General features: G+C 37.7%; 2 protein-coding genes and 1 long non-coding RNA gene across 4 annotated transcripts; 2 read left to right on the plus strand and 1 right to left on the minus strand.

The window, feature by feature from the left end:
• Nucleotides 1-858: 858 nt before the first annotated feature.
• On the plus strand, nt 859-11,037 carry LOC109138205 (integrin alpha-M-like). Of its 2 annotated transcripts, XM_027289237.1 has the most exons (30): nt 859-1,475; nt 2,462-2,564; nt 2,687-2,784; nt 3,147-3,217; nt 3,335-3,449; nt 3,701-3,828; nt 3,967-4,109; nt 4,296-4,446; nt 4,596-4,746; nt 4,866-4,939; nt 5,074-5,194; nt 5,751-5,887; nt 6,010-6,156; nt 6,250-6,462; nt 6,585-6,718; nt 6,844-6,986; nt 7,073-7,227; nt 7,456-7,584; nt 7,854-7,927; nt 8,293-8,434; nt 8,524-8,619; nt 8,712-8,791; nt 8,890-8,976; nt 9,072-9,141; nt 9,220-9,318; nt 9,420-9,500; nt 9,813-9,923; nt 10,039-10,152; nt 10,237-10,347; nt 10,498-11,037. In XM_027289237.1, exons 1-30 carry the CDS (start codon nt 1,439-1,441, stop codon nt 10,594-10,596), a joined length of 3,414 nt encoding a protein of 1,137 aa, XP_027145038.1. In that variant the 5' UTR covers nt 859-1,438; the 3' UTR covers nt 10,597-11,037. The 2 variants fall into 2 exon arrangements, with proteins under 2 accessions (XP_027145038.1, XP_027145039.1); XM_027289238.1 differs by lacking the exon at nt 859-1,475 and having other exon boundaries at nt 2,687-2,693.
• On the minus strand, nt 10,409-26,436 carry LOC113747849 (uncharacterized). Its single transcript, XR_003463937.1, has 2 exons — nt 26,116-26,436; nt 10,409-10,573 (listed from the first exon to the last, which is right to left on the minus strand). It is a non-coding gene; the product is annotated as an uncharacterized LOC113747849 (long non-coding RNA).
• On the plus strand, nt 13,249-24,339 carry LOC104939667 (integrin alpha-M). The gene is made up of 30 exons (XM_027289239.1): nt 13,249-13,372; nt 14,916-15,018; nt 15,144-15,241; nt 15,890-15,960; nt 16,078-16,192; nt 16,464-16,591; nt 17,449-17,591; nt 17,866-18,016; nt 18,294-18,444; nt 18,564-18,637; nt 18,772-18,892; nt 19,436-19,572; nt 19,713-19,859; nt 19,953-20,165; nt 20,288-20,421; nt 20,547-20,689; nt 20,776-20,930; nt 21,155-21,283; nt 21,577-21,650; nt 21,871-22,012; nt 22,130-22,225; nt 22,318-22,397; nt 22,496-22,582; nt 22,678-22,747; nt 22,826-22,924; nt 23,026-23,106; nt 23,439-23,549; nt 23,665-23,778; nt 23,863-23,973; nt 24,122-24,339. Exons 1-30 carry the CDS (start codon nt 13,336-13,338, stop codon nt 24,218-24,220), a joined length of 3,414 nt encoding a protein of 1,137 aa, XP_027145040.1. The 5' UTR covers nt 13,249-13,335; the 3' UTR covers nt 24,221-24,339.
• Nucleotides 26,437-27,431: the final 995 nt, after the last annotated feature.

A 27,431-nucleotide genomic window follows, 5' to 3' on the forward strand; every position in this document is an offset into this window, starting at 1 on the left:
GTGAAGGAAGATAACTGCACTATGTAGAATGGCACACACACACACACACGAGCATGTGACACCATTGCTAACCTGCCCTTAGAAATCTAATCCAGACACAGCAACACAGTGCGCTGATCCTTGACTTTTTCATGACCTTTCTCGATCGCCTTTGCTCTGCAGGAAAGGGTCATCTGGTGAGCTTGGCAAGGTTGCACGTACACATAGCCAAGTTGTACCACTTCATCTTTACCAACACATTTCTGTTTTTCTCACTCAGAAAGGCCACATTTAGAAAAGATGCAAAGGTTTTACGCCCACGAACTAATCGGAGTGTTGGGTGGTGGGCTGTGCTGACAATAGCAGTTACTTCATCAAGAGCAGTGAGCATTAGCAAGCAATAGATATTCACTTCCTAAACAGAGGTTGTGGGCTGAATGAGTCAACGTGCCATAGTTAATCAGCTTCCTGGCAGACACAGAGGCAGGAACAGAGCAGTGCGTTTTCAATAAGGAAGCCCACTCTTCCTCAAAATCCTATATCCAATGAGGCAATTTGTTTCTCTATTTCTTTCTTTAGAAAGTAAATTAACTGAGGCACCATAGATTAAGTCATAGTAGATAAAGTTAAACAATCAGAGAAGGCACATATATGAATAGCCAATAGTAGTCATAAAGCCAGCAGGTTTTTAATCCAATAATATTCTGCTGACTCATAGCATGTGCCTCTTGAATGTCACACTAATTAAATATTTTTCACAGATGGAGCTACAGTGCAGAGGAAGTCAAGCAAAAAGGGGAAATGGACCTATTTATTTTTAGTTTTTTTTTCCATCTGTGTGTGTTTGTGTGTGTTTTGTGTGTGTGTGTGTGTGTCTGTTGTGAAGTTTGTACAATTGTGTCTGTTATTAAATATAACTTTCTCCTCTCTCCCAAGGGACCAAGGGAGGAGACAAGAGACACCAGCAGCATTCTTTGGGAAAGGAACAATGTTAAAGAAATTTGTACATTTGTACACTTTAATTGTCTAGGGGTAGTTTATTTATTTTTTTTAGTTTCTTTATTTATCAGTGTGGCAGCATCATTATTCACTACATCTTCTGAGTAGATTAATCTGTTTTGTCTGGAAATTAAATTCTTTGTTTGAAGTGGTTAGGTATGAATTTTTTACAATTTGAGTGAAAATGAGTGTTTGAGTGATCGGTTCAATGTGAGTACAGACGATTTGTCTGTACGATGCTAAAACAGAAAGTGTGTCTAGAATGTAACCCCACCTACATAAGAGTTCCTCAAACTGGTTGACTTATCTTTGAGTCACATTCAGATTTTGGCACTTTACTTTCGACATCTCCCCCCTTCACAGTTTGAGTGACAGCAATAGTTTGAAGGTCGCCAGAAAGCACAGTAGTTTCCAAGTTATTTTGCAGGTCATCATCAGAATTTTCTATGGGAGCATCACAATGGACAGGATAATTACTATTATAACATTTTTGTCAGGTAAGAAATATCTTGTAATTTTATTTTCTGACATTTTATCACATTTACAACATCTTCATTGAATGTACAATATGTTCCTATAGTAACTTATTATCAGGGTGTGGTATTTTAAAAACCACCAGGGCTAAAAAATTGATAACTGATCATCAGATCTACATTTGTATTTAACTTGCTCTGAAAGGACTGGAGTCGTTGTACATTAGACACGGACATAAATTATGCGACTTTATGTACAATCAAGACAGCACAATCAGCACACAAAAGAAATGACACAAAAGAAAGTAAAGACTATACTATCCTGAAGACTAGAATAGATAAGACATAAAGGCTACAGCAATCTAGTAATGGCTACACTGGTGGCAAGAAAAAGCAGAACCTGAGGGCATTGGTCTCATGGCGATTAATCATCTTTCCATCTATTTCTTTATCTTCATATCTATTATTTATCGACCAAAGGCTTTATTTGTGCAACAACATTCGTTACATTATACATAGAGTGTAGTCTCGTTTAAAAAAAAATACAAACTTCACTGGTCAAGTGTTATTGAGCAGGACACTGAACCTCGATAACAGTGACGTTGGTGTGTGTTTGGGTGATTGTGCCCTGATGTCTGTGTAAGAGTGTTTCTTTGCAGAGCTTTTAGTATCATCACTTAATTGAAGGCGTTTGATTGTAACAATTCAGTAAAAATACGTTTCTCTGCTAAACCTTGACTGTAAATTTAAGTTTCTGATGCTAAATTGAATTTGAAATTATTATTATTATAACAGTGTTTCTGCTAATACAGAATGGAGGAAAGATTACAGAGTATCAGCTCAGATGTGATCTTCAGTATGTTTTCTAAACTAAGAATTGTTTTGAGACACTTTGGCACACCCTATTGGTACGACTACATCCTGTAAATGCACCAAAATCATCACACAAACAATAGATTTTAATCTTTAAGTCAGAAAAATGATATGGTTCTTTCTTCTCCATTCTTCAGTGTTAAAAGCTGCACTTTGTTTTAATATCGACCCCGTGGCTTGGAAGTCCCTCAGTAATGATGCTGCAGGTTTTGGATACCAGGTGGTGCAGAGATCATCAGAGTAAGTCAAAGCTGAATGTTGTTGTAACACATTGGCCCACAGTACATCTACTACCAGTGTTTTCCAAACTAGCATTTCTGTCATGCGTGTCTAATTTCACATGTCTGGTTTTATTTCCTCAGTTTGCTGGTCAGTGCTCCTCTTGAACAGTATGCACCGAATGGAAGGGGTCAAATATATAAATGTTCTACCACATCCTGTCAAAAACTTTTAGTTCCACGTAAGCAGCTTCACATTTTTACATATAAAGATAAATAGATGTTGCTGTGGTTAGCACTGTTGCCACACAAGATAGTTAAAACCTCAGCTGGGGCTTTTCTGTGTAGAGTTTTTAGTTCTCCTTGTGACTTCCTCTCAAGGTTAACTGGTTTTGGTGAATGTGAGCATAAGTGCTTATTTGTCTCTATAACCTCTCACTTGTCCAGCCCCCACAACCCTGATAAGGATAAGCAAGTATGGAAATGGATGGAGTATGAACTGGTCAATGCTGCTAAAAGTTATCAGTAGTAGTAGTTGTAGTTATCACTGAGACTATTCAGTATCTTGAATGACTGTTTTAACTGATGAATGTTTTCAATGCAGAGCCAGACTTCGCAGTCAACATGTCCCTTGGTTTGACAATGACAAGTGATCCTATCACACAAAACACCATGGTGAGCTGGTAAACTGCAAAGATTCACAGTACAATGTTAAAATCAGTGCAGGGGTCAGAGAAAGTCATCTCAAACAACAAATTACTTATTAACTAGGATTTAACTGTCTTTTTTCAGGCATGTGGACCAACCATCCCAAAGGACTGTCAAAGTATTACCATGTACAATGGTGTATGCTTTAACATAGACCGTTATGATCATGTTGGAAGTGCTGTGCCAGCTTCTCTTCCAGGTTAATATGTTTTATTAATTTAAAGGTGGTGGTAGAAGAAATAAAAGTGATTATTTATATATTATATATTTGATGTATAATGATGTTAAACCCAGTGGCTCACCTGGTGTGCCTCTATGTACCAGGGCTAAGTCCTTACTGCAGAGGCCCAGTTATCATCACACATACAACCAACCCCATTGATACCTCATGGATATGGCCAGAAGTTGGATTAGTTTAACTGACTTTCATTATCATCTTATTTTTGACAGAGTGTCGAATTGAAGCTGACATTGCATTCCTGTTGGATGGCTCAGGCAGCGTAGTGCCTCAAGATTTTCAAAGAATGAAGGTTTTCGTGAAAGATCTGGTCAGTTCGTTTGTGGACAAAGACACACAGGTAGAGTTTTATTCTATTCAAACCAAAGAATGATGCAGGTAGTTGGACATTGAAGAATCCAGTTGTTTTAGGTACTTTTTTTTTTATGTATTATTTATTTCCATATGAATTAACATGCTATTTTCTTTTTGTTTGCAGTTTGCCATTTCCCAGTTCTCCACAGGATTCAAAGTTCATTACTATTTTGATACATTTGACCGTAATTATTGGCATCACCAAATTGATGGAATAAGTCAGTTAACTGGATGGACTTACACAGCAAATGCCATCAAACGTGTTGTGTAAGTGCGGACATGATGATATTATATGACCTTACCTCATGTTGATTTCATGTACAAACAGGAAGTGAACAACAAGATTTTCTTACATTATAATTATGAAAACTGAACCAACCTTTTATTTATTTTCTTAATCATACAAGGCAAAATGTACAACACTGTATTTAAAGCAGATCTTTCTTTTGACAGCCAAGAAGTCTTCTCACCAAATCGTGGTGCCAGGCCAAACGTCAAGAGGGTTTTAATAGTCATTACAGATGGAGAGTCTAATGATCGGAAGGATTTGCAAGGTGCAACAAATCTAGCAGAAAATGCAAAGATTGTTCGATTTACTATTGGAGTAAGTTGCATCCATATTCTCTCTCACACATATATCTATCTACATATGCTGTATGTATTCAATTTGAAAGTCAGTAAATGGAGTCAGCAGTTTAAATTTAAATAAATCAATTCTGTTGCAAATTACATCTCCTTTCTCAACATCCCTAGGTGGGGGGTGCATTTGATAACAGAAATGCCAAAGAGGAACTGGAAACCATTGCATCTTCTCCCCCAGATGAACATGTGTTTCAAGTGGGGAACTTTGGTGCACTTGAAACAATAAGAAACAGTTTGCAGGAAAAAATCTTTGCCATTGAAGGTACAGACTATAAACTTACTATAACGGCTTAAAGTTTGTGTTTTCAGTTAAAATGACTGTTGGTCATAATATCATGCTGCATTAAGACACTTTCATGCTGATTTATGCTGCTGTTACAGGATCTCAAACAGATGGAGAGTCACTGAAATTGGAAATGTCTCAGGAGGGATTCAGTGCAGCTTATGTGCCCAAGGTAATTCAACAGAAACTCTTGTGGCTGAAAATCACAAAGACTTAGTTATACATGTACATAGAATCCAGTGTGATGAATTCAGCTGATGTTTTTACGGTGAACAAATGTTCTTTAAAGTTCTATCTAAATTGCAGGGATTTCAAATGGGTATTGTTGGTGCCAACCAGTGGAAGGGAGGCTACATGAAATACACAAGCTCACGCAAAAAGAGTGGCTCTTATGAGCCTTTGAATGTGGAGTCTGACAGCTATCTGGGTATGAATATGACAGTAACAAACTAACACATATAGATGTCATCATGTATGTGCAGCGCTCTATTGCAGATGTTCCTCCCATGTTTTGGAAAGCTTTTCAAAAGGGGACAGGAAAAAGGAAAATAAGGAATAAGGAGTCAAAGTTTGGACTTTGTATCTTTTGTTTGTGTTTTAATGTCCCATGTGAAACACCAAAAATGAAATGTTTTTGAAAAAGAAGTCGATCCATCCAAATACAAAGTAAAATCTTCTAAATAATAATAAAAAAAAAAACAATCACCAAATTTTCATTTAAACCTGTTAATACATCAGGAAATCCTGCCCTGCCCACAAAACAAGAAAGCAGGATGAGTTTTTATTCTGTTAAATTAAACAACTTATGTATTATTTTTAAGTAACTATTATAATTAAGTAACTTATGTAACGTCACTTTGTTCTCTATAGAGGAAATGATCATGATTTGTTATTTTGCTAGTTTGCTGATAAAATAAGCATTTGTCAACAGTTGGCCAAACCTTTGGATACTTTAACGTATAGGTTTGACTCCTGAATTCTAGGTTACTCCATGGCAGTTGCTAACACGAGGCAAGGCTCGATGACAATTGTTGGTGCTCCAAGATATCAACACAGAGGAGTTGTGATGGCAGTTGATCCAAGCGGCAATTTCAAAAAGATTGATCCCTTTCCATGGCAGGTGTGTGTTTATAATAAATGGCCCTGAAATACAACATGAAGCATGTTCAGACATTATTTTCTTTAATAAAAACTGTTGTTTCCTTCTTATAATTAATTATTTTTTATTTGTTCCTTACACAGTTTCAGAGTGGTGAATATTTTGGGGCAGAGGTTTGTACCATGGATGTGGATCGTGACACCTACACTGACCTAATCTTCATATCTGCCCCTATGTATATGGACACTGACAGAGAAGGAAGAGTTTACGTTTGCAGCTTAAGTGTTTTGGTATATGAGCATTTTGTCCAGTGTGATTAAATTATTCTATTTGTTTTTTGAATGACCTGCAAACATTGACTTTCATCATTATATTTTCACCAGAATGTCGACTGTCACTTAGATTCTCCATTTGTACTAAGAGGGGAAGCATCTGACAGAGGAAGGTTTGGGTCCTCTCTTGCTGTTCTGCCTGATCTTAACACAGATGGTCTCAATGATTTGGCCGTTGGAGCACCTTTGGAGGATGATGGTCAAGGCAGCATTTACATATTCCACGGTGAAGCAGGAGGAAGAATCAGTCGTCTACATACCCAGGTGAGTGAGATCAGATAAGCTTGGACAGATCCAGTATCCATGGCTTCATGTTTGCCATTGTATTTAATATACAATGGATACTATTTTCAGTGTGATTCATTTAAATATTGACATTTATGTAGAGAATTGCTGGATCTAAAGTCCAGTCGGGACTGAAGTTCTTCGGGATGTCGATCAGTCAGTCATCTTTTGACCTGAGTCAAGACCTTCTGCCTGACTTAGCAGTGGGTTCAAAGGGTAAAGTTATTTTACTCAGGTAAGCCCAAGATGTTCCTATAATACATTTTACTCTTTAGTGTAATTCTACCATTTGTGTAAATCATACGACAATAAGGTTCACCAGCTAAATAAGTTATCTTGTTCATCTCCGTGCATTCCCAGATCAAAGCCTATCGTAATGGTGGAAGCTACAGTGTCTTTCAGCCCAAGTCAAATCCCTACTCAAAAAGGAGACTGCTCACAACCATTGAGGACCAAAGCTGAAATCTGTTTTACCATGACCAAACGCTCTTCAGTAGACCAAGGTTCCTGATTCTCCACTGTCCATCTATTTAAATACTTGTATCTAGGTACACAAATAACTTCTTAATTAAACTCTAATCTGTTACAGCAAGTGCAAGAATCAACTGTAATTTTACACTGGATTCCACCCGTAAGGCCCCAAACAACCGAGCTTACATCAGTGAGAAACAACGAATGACAAACAAATCAGTTGATCTTGACTTACGACAGCCAAAGTGCTTCGATGTGAACTTCTTTGTTGAGGTGAGTTACATACACAGTGTTAAAATCTGGTATATGTTTGGCTTTTGGAAAAAGATTCTTTATTGATCCCTGAGTGGAAATGTGGGTGATACATACAGAAGTCCAACAGAAGTAGAAAGCCACAGCCTCTGTCATACATTCATGTTTGACATGTTTCATGTTGTATTAAAGAGTCAGACCCTCACAACCTTGACAAATAGTATTTTACAGTAGTGCGTCTTCTTGCAGCCTTGTCCTGAAGATGCTCTCAATGCACTGTCCAATGAACTTACATTCACCTTTGAGGGTTTGCCTTCTGAAAGATTAAATCTCAGCCCAAGTCTCGCCCTGGAGTCTCAGACAACTACTTTTCATCCTGTAAGTAATCTTTAACATTTACTGGTCACTTTGAACTTGCTCATACTTCTTACATGTGGTCTTCATTGTCAGAACATTAACTGTAGGAAGCTGAGCAAAAACATACTTTTTGTGAGTAGTTTCAACATACTAGGAGGTCTGCAGTACTGTGAAAAGTGCAGGAATCATCATGCCTTCTAAAAAATGTTCAAATGTTTGTTTGAGTAGGCAGTCAGACTGTATGCCACTTTTTCAGAACAAACATGATTATTTCATACTCTTTTTCACAGTTAGGGTTCGAAATCAACTGCGGCATTGACAATAATTGTGTGGATAATCTGAAAGTGGATTTCAACTTCACTCGGTGAGTTAAAAAGAAATGAAACCTGATTTAAGGGTGTGGTTGCTTTTCTCTTTTCAAAGTGTTTGCACACTAATTGATCACTGTGCTCTTTGAATTACTTTTTCATTCAGTCTGGTTCAGCATAGTTGGGTAAAACCCACATATATTTCAGCCTTGTCTTTTTCAGTGTGAAATATCTTACATAAGGTATGAAGTTTTTTTGTACTTTCTAAACTTTAATTGTGTAATTGTTTTAGCCAGGATCAATCAAAGAAACCGTGTCTGTCCCTTTAGCACCACCTAGAGGGTCATAATTTCTGCTTTTACTTGAAGGACCTCAACAATTTTCTGTTTTTTAAATTTTCCATATTCTCATAATGTGTCAGATCCTTAGAGGTTAAAGTGGGCATTGATGAACTATTGGATGTCACAGTGTCAGTAGAGAACAGCGAGGAAAACTCCTACAACAGCCGTGTCATTGTCACATACCCAGCCGGGCTCTCCTTTAGAAAATTCACGAATCTGCAGGTAAGGTGTCCAAATCAAATTTGTATATTTATCATACAGCAAATCTGGTGAATGTGTGCTTTTTTTCCCTTTTATTTGTTTTTAATAAGGGAAAAATTGAGTGCACTTCCGTGGACAGTGAGGGCTTGTCAGAAGGAAGGACTGACTGCACTATTGACAAGCCAATTTTCAAGACCAACACCACGGTTTGTTCTTTGTACAGAAGGATCTCGTCTTACTGATGCAGAAACAGTCGTGCTAAAGAGGAGCTAATCTGATCTCCTTCATTTAATTTTAGGCTTTCTTCATCATCTCCTATGGGATTGAAACCAATAGTCAACTTGACAAAATGATTTTTATCACTGCAAATGCAACCAGGTACTGTTTAGCTGCCTGCCCATAAGCACAGCAATATGCAAAAATGTGTGCAATAGCACTATTCATCATGTGTACAAATAATTTCACCTCTCTTTTAGTGGGAACAACGAGCACTCAGTGTCAAGCGAACTCTACAAACAGAAATCAATTCCTGTGAAGTACAGCATTTTTGTTACATTTGAAAGGTTTGTGTTCTTTGTGAAGCAACAGACATGATTTGAAAAAGTAATAATATATTTTAAAACGTAATATTTCTAAAATATTGAATATGTCTGTTTAGTACTCTCAGCTACAACAATTTCACTTTCGGGAAGGATGATTTGGAGAAACCAGTCCAACAATCAATTGTGGTAAATATCTCATCAAAATACCAGTAACAGTTAATAAACTTGATTCAGACTTCACTTTAAAGCATCCTTTTCTTTTAGGTGACAAATGATATCAGACCACTGAATTTCACTGTGGTGATCAGGGTGCCAGTAAAGCTCGGTGATAAAGACATCTGGGCGGATTCAAGCAGTTTGCAGGTAACATGCTAATTTTTATGTAGCTACAATTTCATTGATGAAAAGATGTGAGGACCACATTTTGTTTGCTGTTACACTGACATGAAGTGGCTGTATTTCAGTTTCCAGACTGCCAAAGAGACAAAGATGAAGAACCACTGGTCAAAGATTTTGTTGCTCAAATACAGAAAAATAAATTAGTGGTAAGTATTCCTCTACCACCTATGAGTTAGGATTTCACCTAGAAATGTACAACAATATATTATATAGTGGATTTCTCATACACACACATTAAAACAAATTATGATAGTACACTGCCTTATGAAGCTGCATAAGGCCTAACACAGCTAACCTTTGCACTAATGCCCTAAGAGGGAGCCCTGATGGGGTTAACCAGTGACAGAGTCTTTTAGAGCGCCATGCACATACTCAAAGAACTGGAGTTACATCGCGGTAACTAAACTTTGACATGCCATTACAGTGTTCTCTGCTTTCTGCCATTTAATCTCCAACAGGACTGCTCTGTAGCCCAGTGCAGAGTGATCAAGTGCAATATGTTCATGGGAAGACTGGAGAGGAAAACTCTCAAAATCTCTGCCAACCTTAGCTCACGATGGATACAGCAGGTAAATGATGACTATGTATAATATTCAACAAATAGGTTGTGTTTTAAGTGTGGCATTTGAAGTGTTTTGATTACATACTACTTATTATTTCTACCATTTCCAAACTCCAAAACAGATTGGACTTAAATCTGCCAAATACCTCTTGACCAGCACTGCCAGCCTGGAGTATGACAGAAACCAGTACATCTTCTTTTCAACAGGGTCTAATAACAACCCACCCATTCGCAAGGTGATGCCACATTATTTCCATTTATTTGTGTTTTAAATGAGCCTGTATTTGTTCAACATTTTGTAATTTAATCTATTTCTCTAGATTGAGGCAGAGGTGGAAGTGTATTCTGATCCGGACTTCACCAAAGAGATTGTTGGAGGATCCCTGGGAGGGTTGGCTCTACTGGCTTTACTGACCGCAGGCCTGTATAAGGTGAGACACTGTGCATACATTCTCAGGATATTATACAGCTCAATAAAGGCATTTTACAGTATTATTTTTTACCACATTCACTGATGCAGTGTGGTTCTTTTATTAATTATGCATGTTATTTAAATGTATTTCATTGTTTTCTACTCTCAGGCTGGATTCTTCAAGAGTAAATACAACGACATGATCAATGCTGATGAAGCAGATCTAGGGGATGATGGAGGTGAACCTGAAGAAACACCAGAAGCATAAAATCATTTAATGTCTCACAAATAAGTTTCCAGATGTAATACATTAACACTTTTGAAATATTCCAAAATCCACAGTGGTGTTCTAATTAGTACCTATAGCATTTCTTTTTTTAGATTATTTTTTTGGCCTTTTCAAGCTTTATTTCTGATAGAGACAGCTGAAGAGTGCCAGGAATGCAGGGAGAGAGAGATGGGGAATGACATGCGGCAAAGAGCCACAGGTCGGATTCGAACCCTGGGCTTTCGCAGCAAGGACTGGGCCTTCGCACATGGGGCGGCTGCTCTACCAACTGAGCTAAACACCACCCCATTACCTGTAGCATTTCTAATCTGAAGTGCAAACTATATAACGTTTGTTTAACGGTTTGCCATTTTCAGGAATGTACATGATTTGTATGGGAGAAATATCCATGCCATCACTTTCAATATATTGAAAAAGAAAGCTTATCTGCATCTGAAATCAATCCCTCTCTCACTTATTTACTAGTTTCTTTAACAGAGGTTCCCAACCTGGAGATCTGAACCCCAACAAGGGGTCAGAAAATTACTTGAATGGGTCACAAGTTTGAAAAAAATATTCAAAGTCTGAGGAGGGAAAATCAGTCATTAGTTTCACTGCCCATATCTCAGATATGCACCCTGTGACAAACCAAGCAAGGTTGGGATGATATCTATATCATATACCCATGATTTATTTCATAGTGAGCAGGAAATAAAATTTTGGGGCGGCACAGTGGTTCAGTGATCAGCACTGTTGCCTGTGATTCCAGACATGTAATGACAGTGATCAGCACTGTTGCCTGTGATTCCAGACATGTAATGAAATGTGGTAGAAGTTTACAAAATGACTGTGCATCTTTCTAATTTAAATTTTGTTGAATAGCCCATTGTTGCATTGCACAATAATAATAAAGAATTGTCATATGTCATACATATTGCACTGTATAACTGCTGAAATACAACATTGTATGGTAACTAAGTGTTTTCTACTTGCTCAAAATAACTGTTTGATTGACAGTGAGAATTGCTTTACTAAGAAATAAAATATGAAATGTGCAATCCTGATTTACTTTGAATTTGCATATTAAGTCGTTAGAGGTTAGTTGATAGATGGGTTGCAGTGGTTAACACTGTTGCCTCACAGCGAGAAGGTTCCTAGTTCGAAACTGAGCTGGAGGGCTTCTGTCTGGAGTTTGCATGTTCTGCACGTGTCTGCGTGGGTTCTCTCCAGGTACTCCGGCTTCTTCCCACAGTCCAAAGACATGCACTAAATAGGTTAATTGATGACTCTAAATTGGCTGTAGGTGTGAATGGTTGTTTGTCTCTATGTGTCCAGGGTGTACCCCGCCTCTCAACCAAAGTCAGCTTGGATAAGCTCCAGCCTGTTATTGGATCATAGTGTCCATACATACAGGCTGGATAAAACCAGCATGTACACAATGTTACATCTGAAACTCTTCAGAGAGCGGGACACTCTCCACTTACTGACTGGATTGGATTGGGACTCTCTGGAGGGCAAAACACCATTATACATTTCATTATACATTCCTAAATGTCTTTAACAAGTAGTGAATACAAAATGTTTCTACACTTAACCTTGAGAAGTATCGGGAGAGATGTGAGAATAAAGCTGTCAGAAATTACAATTCCTTTACAAGTGACCCTATTATTGTGAAGACTAACCATCCAGGGCCACATTCAAGACCAACGTCACCAAGTTAGCATAATTATCCACTGCATTGTTCTGAGTAGATTAATCTGATTGTGTTTGAGTGTTCGGTTCAAGCCGAATACCGATGCTTTGTGCACCCAAGTGACGAGATTCAGTGTGCTAAAACAGAAAATGTGATAAAAAATGTAATAGAGTCCAGAGTTTGAGGGAGCAGAGGGAAGAGAAGGAAGTGGGAGGAGAGATGGAAGGGAGTTCAGATTCCTGACTGCCTAGTGGACTGGAATGACCAAAGTAGACATAAAATCGGCAGGTGTTTAATCCAATAATGTTTGCCAATTCATAGTGTGTGTCTCTTATATAAATATCACACTAACAAATTATTTTGCTCACCGATGGAGCTACAGAGGAAGTAAAACAAAAAGGAGAAATTGACCTTTTTATTTATTTATTTATTGTGATTGTAGGACTATTGTGAGTATGATGCATGTTTACAGTGAAGTGCGTGCAAGTCATTTCAGTGTGTTTGTTATAAAACATAACTTCCTCTCCACCAACCAAAAAAAGGAACAATATTAAAATCTCGAGAAAAGCAGGTAATTTGTACATTTGACATTTCCTTCTTCTGTTAAAAATTAAAAATGATGAAAACATTTACACTTACATCTATTTCCTTATTTTTTTAATCAGAGACTTTAGCACTGCACTCACCAATGAGAGCTTTAGTTAGATGTAGTTTTATTTTGCTATTTATTATTTTAATCTTTATTCATCAGTCTTGTATCTAAAGTAGCATCATTATTCACTATGAGTGATCAGTGAATACAGTGGAATTTTGACCAGGATGCTAAAACAGAAGGTGCGTCAATAATGTAACCCCACCTACATAAGAGTTCCTCAAACTGGTTGACTTATCTTTGAGTCACATTATGATTTTGGCACTTTACTTTCGACATCTTCCTCCTTCACAGTTTGAGTGACAGAAATTGTTTGCAGGTTGCCAGAAAGTACAATAGTTTCCAAGTTATTTTGCATGAGCACATCATCAGAATTTTCTATGGGAGCATCACAATGGACAGGATAATTACCACTATTGTATTCTTGTCAGGTAAGACAAGTTGATTTTGTCTTTTGTTTCTTTATAAATATTTGTGCCAGCATTGAAAATATCTTGTCATTTAATTTTGTGACATTTTTATCACATTTACAACATCTTTATCGAATGTACGTTATATTCCTTTAGTAACTTATTATCAGGGTGTGGTATTTTAAAAACCACCAGGGCCAAAAGATTGATAACTGGAGTAAGAGTGTGTAGAAAAACAAAGAAGATAATCATATCCACATTTGTATTTAATTTCCTCAATGAATCAAACATCAAACATCAATATGTGGCCAGCAGAGCCATTCCTGATCGTAAAAATATTATCAGAGAGCCGTCTTCTAATTCTTTATTATGTTAGTGCTATCAGAAAACATTTTGACTGATTTTTAAGGAACACCTAAATCCAGTTACAAGTATTAAATGTCTGTATCGGGAAAAACAAACAAACAAACAAAACAAAAGTTATAGTCATTTAAACTTAAGATAATGGTGTAGCAGCATCTATCTTTGAAATAGCGTCAAAGTTTGCAAAAAAATTGTAGGTGTCTGTTAGAACTATTGCAGTTTGTGTCTAGTTCACCACCTAGAGTCTGGCAACTGGCTATAGTTCTATTCTAAATTATTATCCATTTATCATGTATATCCACTTAGCCTGCGCAGGGCTCTTAGAAGACTGGAGACGTTGTAGCTCACACACAGACACTCTAAATTAAAATTACAGTTTGTTTGATTGAAATTAGATACATTACCATGTGCTTGAAAATTGTTGTTTATTGTTCTATGTGAGACCAAGAGACAGCCAGTCGATCAGGAACAGTAAAACATATCCTTTACTCATGACAGGGGAAGTGACAGACTTCCCTCAGCTGCATTAGTGATCTTCTTTTACCGGTATATATTTAGTGACTTTAAGCAGTGGTGTCGTACTCAAGATCAGTGTGTTTTTTTAAGATCTTGGTCTTGTCTTGGAATTGAGTGCATTTTTACACTGTCTTGTCTCAAATCAAACTCATTTTCATGAAGCAGGTCATTAAAAAAAGAAATGAATATGGGACTGTGAACCTGTGGCTGATACAGCTGCCGGCAATTAGTGACTGGCCCAAAAAAACCTGATCACAACACCTTTATTATTAACCATCAAGTATTCAGCCAAGCTGTAGTGTACATACTATTCTATACTTGAAAATGTATGCAGGGTAATCTGTGGGACTTACCCACAGAGATTTATTGAATATTAACTACATGCAAACTACCTCATTTGACTATATACTGTCTGGTCTTGGTCTTGACTTGCTCTTCGTTTAGCTAGACTTGAGTACAACACTGACTTTATGTACAATCAAGACTTCACCAGCATATAAAAGAAATCACACAAAAGAATCTAGAGAGGGCGGATTTGTTTAGAATGAGGACATATTTGGCACACCCTTTTGGTAGCACTACACCCTGTAAATGCACGTAGACAACATATTTTCAACTAACTAAGTCTGTTCCTTGACACTTTAGGTCAGAAAAATTATATAGTTCTTTCTCCTCCATTCTTTAGTGTTAAAAGCTGCACTTTGTTTTAACATCGACCCCGTGCCTTGGAAGTCCCTCAGTCATGATGCTGCAGGTTTTGGATACCAGGTGGTGCAGAGATCATCAGAGTAAGTCAAAGCTGGATGCTGTTGTAGACCACTGGTCCACAGTACATCTACTACCAGTGTTTTTTTCCAACTAGCATTTCAAAATGTGCGTGTCTAATTTCACATGTCTGGTTTTATTTCCTCAGTTTGCTGGTCAGTGCTCCTCTTGAAGAGTATCCACCGAATGGAAGGGGTCAAATATATAAATGTTCTACCACATCCTGTCAAAAACTTTCAGTTCCACGTAAGCAGCTTCAAATTTATACATATAAAGATAAATAGATGGGTATTTTATAGCCCTTTTAAGAAAATGTGTTTCTACCACAGTCAGAAAACATGCATGTTAATTGATGGCTCTAAATTGCCCGTAGGTGTGAACATAAGCGTGAAGAGTTGTTTGTCTCTATGCATCAGCTATGTGATGACCGGCTACTTCTCCAGGATGTAACCTGCTTCTCGCCCAATACTAGCTGGATTTAGCTCCAGTCCCCTGCAACCCTAATAAAGATAAGCGGTTATGGAAAACGGATTCAGATACACTGTTGCCACACAAGATGGTTAAAACCTCAGCTGAGGCTTTTCTGTGTAGAGTTTTTAGTTCTTCTTGTGACTTCCTCTCAAGGTTAACTGGTGTTGGTAAATGTGAGCATGAGTGCTTATTTGTCTATATAACCTCTCGCTTGTCCAGTCCCCACAACCCTGATAAGGATAAGCAAGTATGAAAATGGATGGAGTATGAACTGGTTAATGCTGCTAAAAGATTCAGATTACATGAGGAAGTATTTTACTTGTGGTAGTTGTGGTTTGTAATCATTGCGGAGACTGTTGTGTTGCTATCACAATGTATCTTGAATGACTGTTTTAACATAACTGATGAATGTTTTCAATCCAGAGCCAGACTTCGCAGTCAACATGTCCCTTGGTTTGACAATGACAAGTGATCCTAACACACAAAACACCATGGTGAGCTGGTAAACTGCAAAGATTCACAGTACAATGTTAAAATCGGTGCAGGGGTCAGAGAAAGTCATCTCAAATAACAAATTACTTATTAACTAGGACTTAACTGTCTTTTTTCAGGCATGTGGACCAACCATCCCAAAGGACTGTCAAAGTATTACCATGTACAATGGTGTATGCTTTAACATAGACCGTTATGATAATGTTGGAAGTGCTGTGCCATCTTCTCTTCCAGGTTAATATGTTGAGTTTTCTTATCTAAAAGGTGGTGGTAGAATGTGATAGTATTTGATGCATATCATGCTAACCCCAGTAACTCACCTGGTGTGTCACCATGTACCAGGGCTAAGTCTTTACTGCAGAAGCCCAGGTATCATCACACACACAACCAAAACCCATGGATACCCATGCATATGGCCAGAAGTTGGATTACTTTAACTGACTATCATTTTAAGGGAGACTGCAAATAATATTTCATACATTGATGCATCTCTCATTTTTGACAGAGTGTCAAATTGAAGCTGACATTGCATTCCTGTTGGATGGCTCAGGCAGCGTAAATTCAAATGAGTTTCACAGAATGAAGGTTTTTGTGAAAGATCTGGTTGGATTGTTCGTTGGAAAAGACACACAGGTAGAGTTTTATTCTATTCAAACCAAAGAATGATGCAGGTAGTTGGACATTGCAAAATCTATTTGTTTTAGGCGCTGCATGAGATTTATGAAGGGACCTGTCACCAGAGCATATTTCCTTTGGACATTCCCAATGACTTTGAAAAAGTCCTTAAAACCTTAAAAGCACAGAATCTTCTTAATAGAACAATGTACCTTAGTCACCAATAGGCACATGAGAAGAAATTATATTATTATTTTCCACACAACATAAGTTCTTTTTATTTACAGTGCTGTGAAAAAGTATTTCCCCCCTTCCTGATTTCTTAGTTGTTAGCATATTTGTCACATTTAAATGTTTCAGATCATCAAACAAATTTTAATATTAGACAAAGATAACCCTAGTAAATACAAAATGCAAAATGGGGTGGCTGCTCTACCAACTGAGCTAAACACTGCCCCGATGATTTCATTTATGAAGGGAAAAAAAGCTATTCAAACTGCCCTTATGTGAAAAAATAATTGCCACCTACACCTAATAAGTGGTTGTGCCCCCATCGGCAGCAACAACTGCAATAAGACTTTTGCATCGCTGTGGAGGAATTTTGACCCACTCTTCCTAATGTTATAGCATCTTAATCGGATTTAAGTCTAGACTAGGCCACTCCAAAACCTTGATTTTGTTTTTTCTAAGCCATTCAGAGGGGGACTTGCTAGTGTGTTTTGGATCATTGTCCTGCTGCATAACCCAAGTGTGTTTGAGCTTGAGGTCACAGCTAAAAGATCTCAAAAAATAGCACATCATATATATTGATATAACCTGACATATTTCTATTTATGTCCATATGAATTAACATACTGTTTTCTTTCTGTTTGCAGTTTGCCATTTCCCAGTTCTCCACAGGATTCAAAGTTCATTACTACTTTGGTACCATTAGTTCTCATTATTGGCAAACACAAATTGATGGAATAAGTCAGTTAGGTCAATTGACTTACACAGCTAATGCCATCAAACATGTTGTGTAAGTGTCAACATGATGCTTATAATACTTCATGCTGATTTTCTGGAGCAATGATGATTTGCTTTTTTATTACATAGTTTAATTTTGAAAATCCCAAATTGTAATGGTGTTTGATGTTTGTCACCATTTGAGACAGGTTGAGCTGGACTTTTCCAGTAGATTCAAGCCTGCACTGTGCAGAGATATGTTTTTGATATTTCTGCCTCCAATCCACCACTCACAGCAGAGAAAAATACAACAGATTTTTCCTCTCTTCATCTCTTTCTTTTGACAGCCAAGATGTCTTCTCACCATATCGTGGTGCCAGGCCAAACGTCAAGAGGGTTTTAATAGTCATTACAGATGGACGGTCTCATGATCGAAATGATTTGCGAGGTGCATCAAATTTAGCAGAAAATGCAAAGATTGTTCGATTTGCTATTGGGGTAAGTTGTATCCATATTCTCTCTCACACACATATATATATCTATATACCTATACTGTATATATTCAATTTGAGAGTCAGTAAATGGAGTCAGCAAGAGAGAGGAAGCAGAGAGGGGAAAGACATGCAGTAAAGGGCCGTCCGGCTGCGGCGAGGATTGTAGCCTCTATGCAGAGGGCGCCTGCACAACCTACTACGCTACCGACCACCCCAGCAATTTAAGTTTAAACTAATTCTGTTGCAAATTACATCTCCTTTCTCCAACACTTTTTCCCTAGGTGGGGGGTGCATTTTATGACATAAATGCCAAAGAGGAACTGAAAACCATTGCATCTTCTCCCCCAGATGAACATGTGTTTCAAGTGGGGAACTTTGATGCACTTGAAACAATAAGAAACAGTTTGCAGGAAAAAATCTTTTCCATTGAAGGTACAGACTATAAACTTACTATAACGGCTTAAAGTTTGTGTTTTCAGTTAAAATGACTGTTGGTCATAATATCATGCTGCATTAAGACACTTTCATGCTGATTTATGCTGCTGTTACAGGATCTCAAACAGATGGAGAGTCACTGAAATTGGAAATGTCTCAGGAGGGATTCAGTGCAGCTTATGTGCCCGAGGTAATTCAACAGAAACTCCTGTGGCTGAAAATCACAAAGACTTAGTTATACATGTACATAGAATCCAGTGTGATGAATTTAGCTGATGTTTTTACGGTGAACAAATGTTCTTTAAAGTTCTGTCTAAATTGCAGGGATTTCAAATGGGTATTGTTGGTGCCAACCAGTGGAAGGGAGGCTACATGAAATACACAAGCTCAGGCATGAAGAGTGGCTCTTATGAGCCTTTGAATGTGGAGTCTGACAGCTATCTGGGTATGAATATGACAGTAACAAACTAACACATATAGATGTCATCATGTATGTGCAGCGCTCTATTGCAGATGTTGAAAAGTTTTTCAAAGCATGGGAGGAAAAATAAAAATAAGGAATAATTAGTTTGTTTATGTTTTAATGTCCCATTTAAAAAAGGCGGTCACTTAATTTTAATTTAAACAAATCCCACCAATATACCTGTACATTAAGTTGTGCAGAAACACGTAACGTAATAACAAATTCTGTGAAAGATTCAAAGCTGTGAAGGGCACCTCATGTACTAAAGAAGATGATCTCAAGATCTCAGATCTAATCTCAAATGTATGGTTCACACAAAAGAAATAAAGAGGATAACTTTGAATAATAATTTAATAATTATTAGTAAATTTATATTTGCTGAATTAAGTAACGTGTCACTTTATTTTCTGTCGAGGAATTGATCATGATTTGTTATTTTGCTAGTTTGCTGATAAAATAAGCATTTGTCAAAAGTGGCCAAACCTTTGGATACTTTAACGTATAGGTTTGACTCCTGAATTCTAGGTTACTCCATGGCAGTTGCTAACACGAGGCAAGGCTCGATGACAATTGTTGGTGCTCCAAGATATCAACACAGAGGAGTTGTGATGGCAGTTGATCCAAGCGACAATTTCAAAATGATTGATCCCTTTCCATGGCTGGTGTGTGTTTATAATTAAGATGGATAAATGGCCCTGAAACACAACATGAAGCATGTTCAGACATTATTTTCTTTAATAAAAACTGTTGTTTCCTTCTTATAATTAATTCTTTTTTTATTGGTGATTTGTTGCTTACACAGTTTCAGAGTGGTGAATATTTTGGGGCAGAGGTTTGTACCATGGATGTGGATCGTGACACCTACACTGACCTAGTCCTTATATCTGCCCCTATGTATATGGACACTGACAGAGAAGGAAGAGTTTACGTTTGCAGCTTAAGTGTTTTGGTATATGAGCATTTTGTCCAGTGTGATTAAATTAATCTATTTGTTTTTTAATGACTCTGCAAACATTGACTTTCATCCTTATATTTTCACCAGAATGTCGACTGTCAGTTAGATTCTCCATTTGTACTAAGAGGGGAAGCATCTGACAGAGGAAGGTTTGGGTCCTCTCTTGCTGTTCTGCCTGATCTTAACACAGATGGTCTCAATGATTTGGCCGTTGGAGCACCTTTGGAGGATGATGGTCAAGGCAGCATTTACATATTCCACGGTGAAGCAGGAGGAAGAATCAGTCGTCTACATACCCAGGTGAGTGAGATCAGATAAGCTTGGACAGATCCAGTATCCATGGCTTCATGTTTGCCATTGTATTTAATATACAATGGATACTATTTTCAGTGTGATTCATTTAAATATTGACATTTATGTAGAGAATTGCTGGATCTAAAGTCCAGTCGGGACTGAAGTTCTTCGGGATGTCGATCAGTCAGTCATCTTTTGACCTGAGTCAAGACCTTCTGCCTGACTTAGCAGTGGGTTCAAAGGGTAAAGTTATTTTACTCAGGTAAGTCCAAGATGTTCCTATAATACATTTTACTCTTTAGTGTAATTCTACCATTTGTGTTAATCATACGACAATAAGGTTCACCAGCTAAATTAGTTATCTTGTTCATCTCTGTGCATTCCCAGATCAAAGCCTATCGTAATGGTGGAAGCTACAGTGTCTTTCAGCCCAAGTCAAATCCCTACTCAAAACCCAAACTGCTCACAACCATTGAGGACCAAAGCTAAAATCTGCTTTAGGATGACCAAACGTTCTTCAGTATACCAAGGTTCCTGATTCTCCACTGTCCATCTATTTAAATACTTGTATCTAGGTACACAAATAACTTCTTAATTACACTCTAATCTGTTACAGCAAGTGCAAGAATCAACTGTAATTTTACACTGGATTTCACCCGTAAGGCCCCAAACAACCGAGCTTACATCAGTGAGAAACAACGAATGACAAACAAATCAGTTGATCTTGACTTACGACAGCCAAAGTGCTTTGATGTGAACTTCTTTGTTGAGGTGAGTTGCATACACGGTGTTAAAATCTGGTATATTTCTGGTCTTTGGAAAAAGATTATTGATCCCTGAGTGGAAATGTGGGTGATACATACAGAAGTCCAACAGAAGTAGAAAGCCACAGCCTCTGTCATACATTCATGTTTGACATGTTTCATGTTGTATTAAAGAGTCAGACCCTCACAACCTTGACAAATAGTATTTTACAGTATTTCGTCTTCTTACAGTCTTGTCCTGAAGATGCTCTCAATGCACTGTCCAATAAACTCACATTTACCTTTGAGGGTTTGCCTTCTGAAATATTAAATCTCAGCCCAAGTCTCGCCCTGAAGGCTCAGACAACTACTCTTCATCATGTAAGTAATCTTTAACATTGGTCAACATATTGGTCAGTTTGAACTTGCTCATACTCCTTACATGTGGTCTTCATTGTCAGAACATTAACTGTACAAAGCTGAGCAAAAACATACTTTTTGTGAGTAGTTTCAACATACTAGGAGGTCTGCAGTACTGTGAAAAGTGCAGGAATCATCATGCCTTCTAAAAAATGTTCAACGGCGAAACTGATTTGTTTGTTTGAGTAGGCAGTCACACTGTATGCTGTCATCTTTTCAGAATAAACATAATTAATTCATACTCTTTTCCACAGTTAGAGTTTGAAATCAGCTGCGGCACTGACAATAATTGTGTGGATAATCTGAAAGTGGATTTCAACTTCACTACGTGAGTTAAAAAGAAATTCAACCTGATTTTAGGGAGTGGTTGCTTTTCTCTTTTCAAAGGCACCAAATGTTTTTACAGGTATCCTAAGAATGTATCATACTTGAGAGAAAGCTTGTCTGTCACTTTAGCACCACCTAGAGGGTCATAGTTTCTGCTTTTACTTGAAGGACCTCAACAATTTTCTGTTTTTTTAATTTTCTATATTCTCATAATGTGTCAGATCATTAGAGGTTAAGGTGGGCATTGATGAACTGTTGGATGTCACCGTGTCAGTGGAGAACAGCGAGGAAAACTCCTACAACAGCCATGTCATTGTCACATACCCAGCCGGGCTCTCCTTTAGAAAGTTCACGATTCTGCAGGTAAGGTGTCCAAATCAAAATTGTTTCAGTTCATCTCTGCTCAACTGCTTTTTACAGTTCATACAGCAAATCTAGTGAATGTGTGCTTTTATTTTCTTTTATTTGTTTTTAATAAAGGGAAGAATTGAGTGCGACTCCTTGGACAGTGAGGGCTTGTCGGAAGGAAGGACTGACTGCACTATTGACAAGCCAATTTTCAAGACCAACACCACGGTTTGTTCTTTGTACAGAAGGATCTCGTCTTACTGATGCAGAAACAGTCGTGCTAAAGAGGAGCTAATCTGATCTCCTTCATTTAATTTTAGGCTTTCTTCATCATCTCCTATGGGATTGAAACCAATAGTCAACTTGACAAAATGATTTTTATCACTGCAAATGCAACCAGGTACTGTTTAGCTGCCTGCCCATAAGCACAGCAATATGCAAGCATGTGTGCAATAGCACTATTCATCATGTGTACAAATAATTTCACCTCTCTTTTAGTGGGAACAACGAGCACTCAGTGTCAAGCGAACTCTACAAACAGAAATCAATTCCTGTGAAGTACAGCATTTTTGTTACATTTGAAAGGTTTGTGTTCTTTGTGAAGCAAAAGACATGATTTGAAAAAGTAATAATATATTTTATAACTTAATATTGCTAAAATATTGAATATGTCTGTTTAGTACCCTCAGCTACAACAATTTCACTTTCGGGAAGGATGATTTGGAGAAACCAGTCCAACAATCAATTGTGGTAAATATCTCATCAAAATACCAGTAACAGTTAATAAACTTGATTCAGACTTCACTTTAAAGCATCCTTTTCTTTTAGGTGACAAATGATATCAGAACACTGAATTTCACTGTGGTGATCAGGGTGCCAGTAAAGCTCGGTGATAAAGACATCTGGGCGGATTCAAGCAGTTTGCAGGTAACATGCTAATTTTTATGTAGCTACAATTTTATTGATGAAAAGATGTGAGGACCACATTTTGGTCTCTGTTACACTGACATGAAGTGGCTATATTTCAGTTTCCAGACTGCCAAAGAGACAAAGATGAAGAACCACTGGTCAAAGATTTTGTTGCTCAGATACAGAAAGATAAATTAGTGGTAAGTATTCCTCTACCACCTATTAGTTAGGATTTAACCTAGAAATGTACAACAATATATTATATAGTGGATTTCTCATACACACACATTAAAACAAATTATGATAGTACACTGCCTTATGAAGCTGCATGAGGTCTAAAACAGCTAACCTTTGCACTAATGCCCTAAGAGGGAGCCCTGATGGGGTTAACCAGTGACAGAGTCTTTTAGAGCGCCATGCACATACTCAAAGAACTGGAGTTACATCGCGGTAACTAAACTTTTTTTTTGTCCAACTGGAATTTGCATGCCATTACAGTGTTCTCTGCTTTCTGCCATTTAATCTCCAACAGGACTGCTCTGTAGCCCAGTGCGGAGTGTTCAAGTGCAATATGTTCATGGGAATTCTGGAGAGTAAAACTCTCAAAATCTCTGCCAACCTTAGCTCACGATGGATACAGCAGGTAAATGATGACTATGTATAATATTCAACAAATAGATTGTGTTTTAAGTGTGGCATTTTAAGTGTTTTGATTACGTATCACTTATTATTTCTACCATTTCCCAACTCCAAAACAGATTGGACTTAAATCTGCCAAGTATCTCTTGACCAGCACTGCCAGCCTGGAGTATGACAGAAACCAGTACATCTTCTTCACAACAGGGTCTAATAACAACCCCCCCATTCACAAGGTGATGCCACATTATTTCCATTTATTTGTGTTTTAAATGAGCCTGTATTTGTTCTACATTCTGTAATTTTATCTCTTTTTTTAGATTGAGTTAGAGCTGCAAGTATATCCTCAACCAGACTTCACCAAAGAGATTGTTGGAGGATCCCTGGGAGGGTTGGCTCTACTGGCTTTACTGACCGCAGGCCTGTATAAGGTGAGACACTGTGCATACATTCTCAGGATATTATACAGCTCAATAGAGGCATTTTACAGTTTTTTTTAACCACATTCACTGATGCAGTGTGGTTCTTTTATTTATTATACATGTTATTTAAATGACTTCCATTGTTTTGTACTCTCAGGCTGGATTCTTCAAGAGTAAATACAACAAAATGATCAATGCTAATGAAGGAGATCCAGGGGCTCCTTTAGGTGAACCCGAACAAACACCAGAAGCATAAAATCATCAATCATTCGATGTCTCACAAATAAGTTTCCAGATCTAATACACTAACTCTTTCAAAATATTCCAACATCTTCAGTGGTGCACTCTTTTTTTTACCTGTAGCATTTCTAATCTGAAGTGTAAACTATATAACAGCTCGCTATTAACAGTAATGTACATGATTTGTATGGGAGAAATATCCATGCCATCACTTTCAATTTATTGAAAAAGAAAGCTTATCTGCATCTGAAATCAATCCCTCTCTCACTTATTTACTAGTTTCTTTAACAGAGGTTCCCAACCTGGAGATCTGAACCCCAACAAGGGGTCAGAAAATTACTTGAATGGGTCACAAGTTAGAAAAAATTATTCAAAGTCTGAGGAGGGAAAATCAGTCATTAGTTTCACTGCTCACATCTCAGATATGCACCCTGTGACAAATCAAGCAAGGTTGGGAACTGCTGTTCTATATATATTCATATATCTATATCATAGACCCATGATTTATTTTATAGTGAGCAGGAAATAAAATTTTGGGGTGGCACGGTGGTTCAGTGGTCAGCACTGTTGCCCGTGATTCCAGAGATGTAATGAAATGTGGTAGTAGTGGTAGTTTACAAAATGACATGCATTTTTCTAATCCAAATTTTCAACTGAATAGCTCATTGTTGATCTGATCTGCATTATTAATTTGATGTAATTTGATTTATTGTAAAAAAAGAAAAGAAACATTACATATTGCACTGTATAACTGCTGAAATACAACACTGTATGGTTACTATGTTGCTTACTTGCTCAAAATAACTATTTGATTGACAGTGCAAATTGCTTTACAAAGAAATAAAATATGAAATGTGCAAGCCTAATTTGAGTATTTTGAATTTGTGTTGCAGCCGGCAACACAGGCAGACACTGGAATGTAGTTCACTTGAAAATAATTTATTTTAACACAGTTAAACTATTTAAATTCATACTCAGGGCTGCCTATCTACAGTTTTCTATCGCTCGTCCAAAGTCCTAGAACCAGATCAGTTGGTCTCCTCCAGATGCAGCCTGGTGGCAAAACCGTGCAGTGCACCATATGTTACTACTGTCTAAATACTGCAGTCTGAGAGAATCACAACAACATTAACCCAAAGTAATTCCCATCTGGATAAACTGAACCAAAACACCAAAAATAACTAACAAAATAAAATAAAAATAAATAACCCTAATAACATTTTATAACATAAACAATCTGTAAAACCATTAATCATCTGGATACTGGGGGACTTCTATTATTAAGTGGTTACAGGTTAGTCGATAGATGGGGTGCAGTGGTTAGCACGGTTGCCTCACAGCAAGAAGGTTTCTAGTTCAAACTGTGCTGGAGCCCATCTGTCTGGAGTTTGCATGTTCTGCACGTGTCTGCGTGGAGTCTCTCCAGGTACTCTGGCTTCCTCCCACAGTCCAAAGACATGCACTTATTAGGTTAATTGATGACTCTAAATTGGCTGTAGGTGTGAATGGTTGTTTGTCTATGTGTCCAAGGTGTACCCTGCCTCTTGACCAAAGTCATTCAGACAGTCAGACATTGTTAGTTTCCATACATACAGGCTGGATAAAATCTAACGGCCTGCCATTTTGCTCACTATAATGTTCACAACATCCAGAGACATCTGAAACTCTTCGGAGAGAAACACTCTTCACTTACTGACATCTGGATTGGGACTCTCAGGAGGGCAAAGCACCAAATTTCATTATGTATTCGGAAATGTCTAACAAGTAGTGAATACAAAATGCTTCTACACTTTGAGAAGTATCTGGGCAGATGTGAGAATAAAACAGAAATTAGGAAAGTGTAGACCCCATTTTTGTGGAGACTAACTGTTGACTAGCGCTTTGGACTTAAAGCCTTTTCATGATACTTACTTACTTACTTGCTCATTACTTTTTGGTTAGTACTTGGTTTTGTAGTACTTGTTGGGGGATCTGGCAGACCATAGGTGTAGCTGCTGTCAGGATCGAATCCTGTTCAGGGTTGTCCCCTGAATTGGACAGAGCCTGAGCCGATGTGGGAGTTGATCGAGGACTGGTAACGAGACATTCTGGAGTAGACTCCTGGTTTCAATGTGTGGAACTGGAGTAACAAATGAATTTTGCTGGGATTCACTGCTCTCAACTCTCTCCAAATGTAACCCTGGAAAACAGAATCACGAAGTCAGTGAGCGAAAGAGCAAACCACCATCTTCTCCTCGTAAAGTTTGTCTCTTTATTATACATTTCCAAACTCATGGCATAAAACAATAAACATCCCCTAGTGTAACCATGTTTCAGTTACAATTCCCATTTGTTAGTTTAAACTTAAATACATCAATACAGTTGTCTCTGCATTTTCACATGTCAGTGGGCAGCATCTTCCAGCAGATACACTTTTACAGAAATAGGCATGTCGTTATGAAAATAAGCATCACTTTTTCTTTCTAGTGCAATAACATCCAAAGAATAGATGCTTTTCTTAACTTATATAACTATATGCTTGTTTTATTTAACTCAAGAAATCCACCACTATATTCATGTAATAATGTTAATCACAAACCCTCGTTGGCTTAGGTTGAGTATTTAAATGACTTCAGAGGCAAAACCATGAAACATAATACACACAGGGACAACTGCTCAACTACCGTATTTTCCGGACTATAAGCTGCTACTTCTTTCCCACGCTTTGAACCATGCGGCTTAAAAAACATGTGGCTTTTCTATTGATTTTTCTTCAGCCGCCAGGGGGTGCTCTAACCGGAAGTGCAAAGAAGAACACGCTAGTTTTTATTTAGCACATGCAACACAACACGCATGACGAATTATTAACAGCAAATTATTTTCACACCCTCATCATGGAAAGGACACGAAGAAGTTTGTATGATGCAGCTTTTAAGTTTATCAGTCTGGCTTTCCAGGAAGGAAATAGAGCTGCGGCACGTATGCTTGGTGTTAATGAATCCATGGTGAGACGTTGGAGACGGCAGCGGGAAGAACTCATTCAATGCCAAAGGAGGATATAAATAAACATTTACGGTACAAAATCTTTCTGTGTACAGTGGTCCCTTGTTTATCGCGGGGGATACGTTCTAAAAATAACCCGCAATAAACGAAATCCGCAAAGTAAGTTTTACAATTATTATACATGTTTTAAGGCCGTAAAAGCCCTAACCACACACTTTTATACACCTTTTTACACGCATTTTGTA

The sequence above is a fragment of the Larimichthys crocea genome, chromosome XVI (genome assembly GCF_000972845.2).
Source record: "Larimichthys crocea isolate SSNF chromosome XVI, L_crocea_2.0, whole genome shotgun sequence".
Classification (NCBI taxonomy): domain Eukaryota; kingdom Metazoa; phylum Chordata; class Actinopteri; family Sciaenidae; genus Larimichthys; species Larimichthys crocea.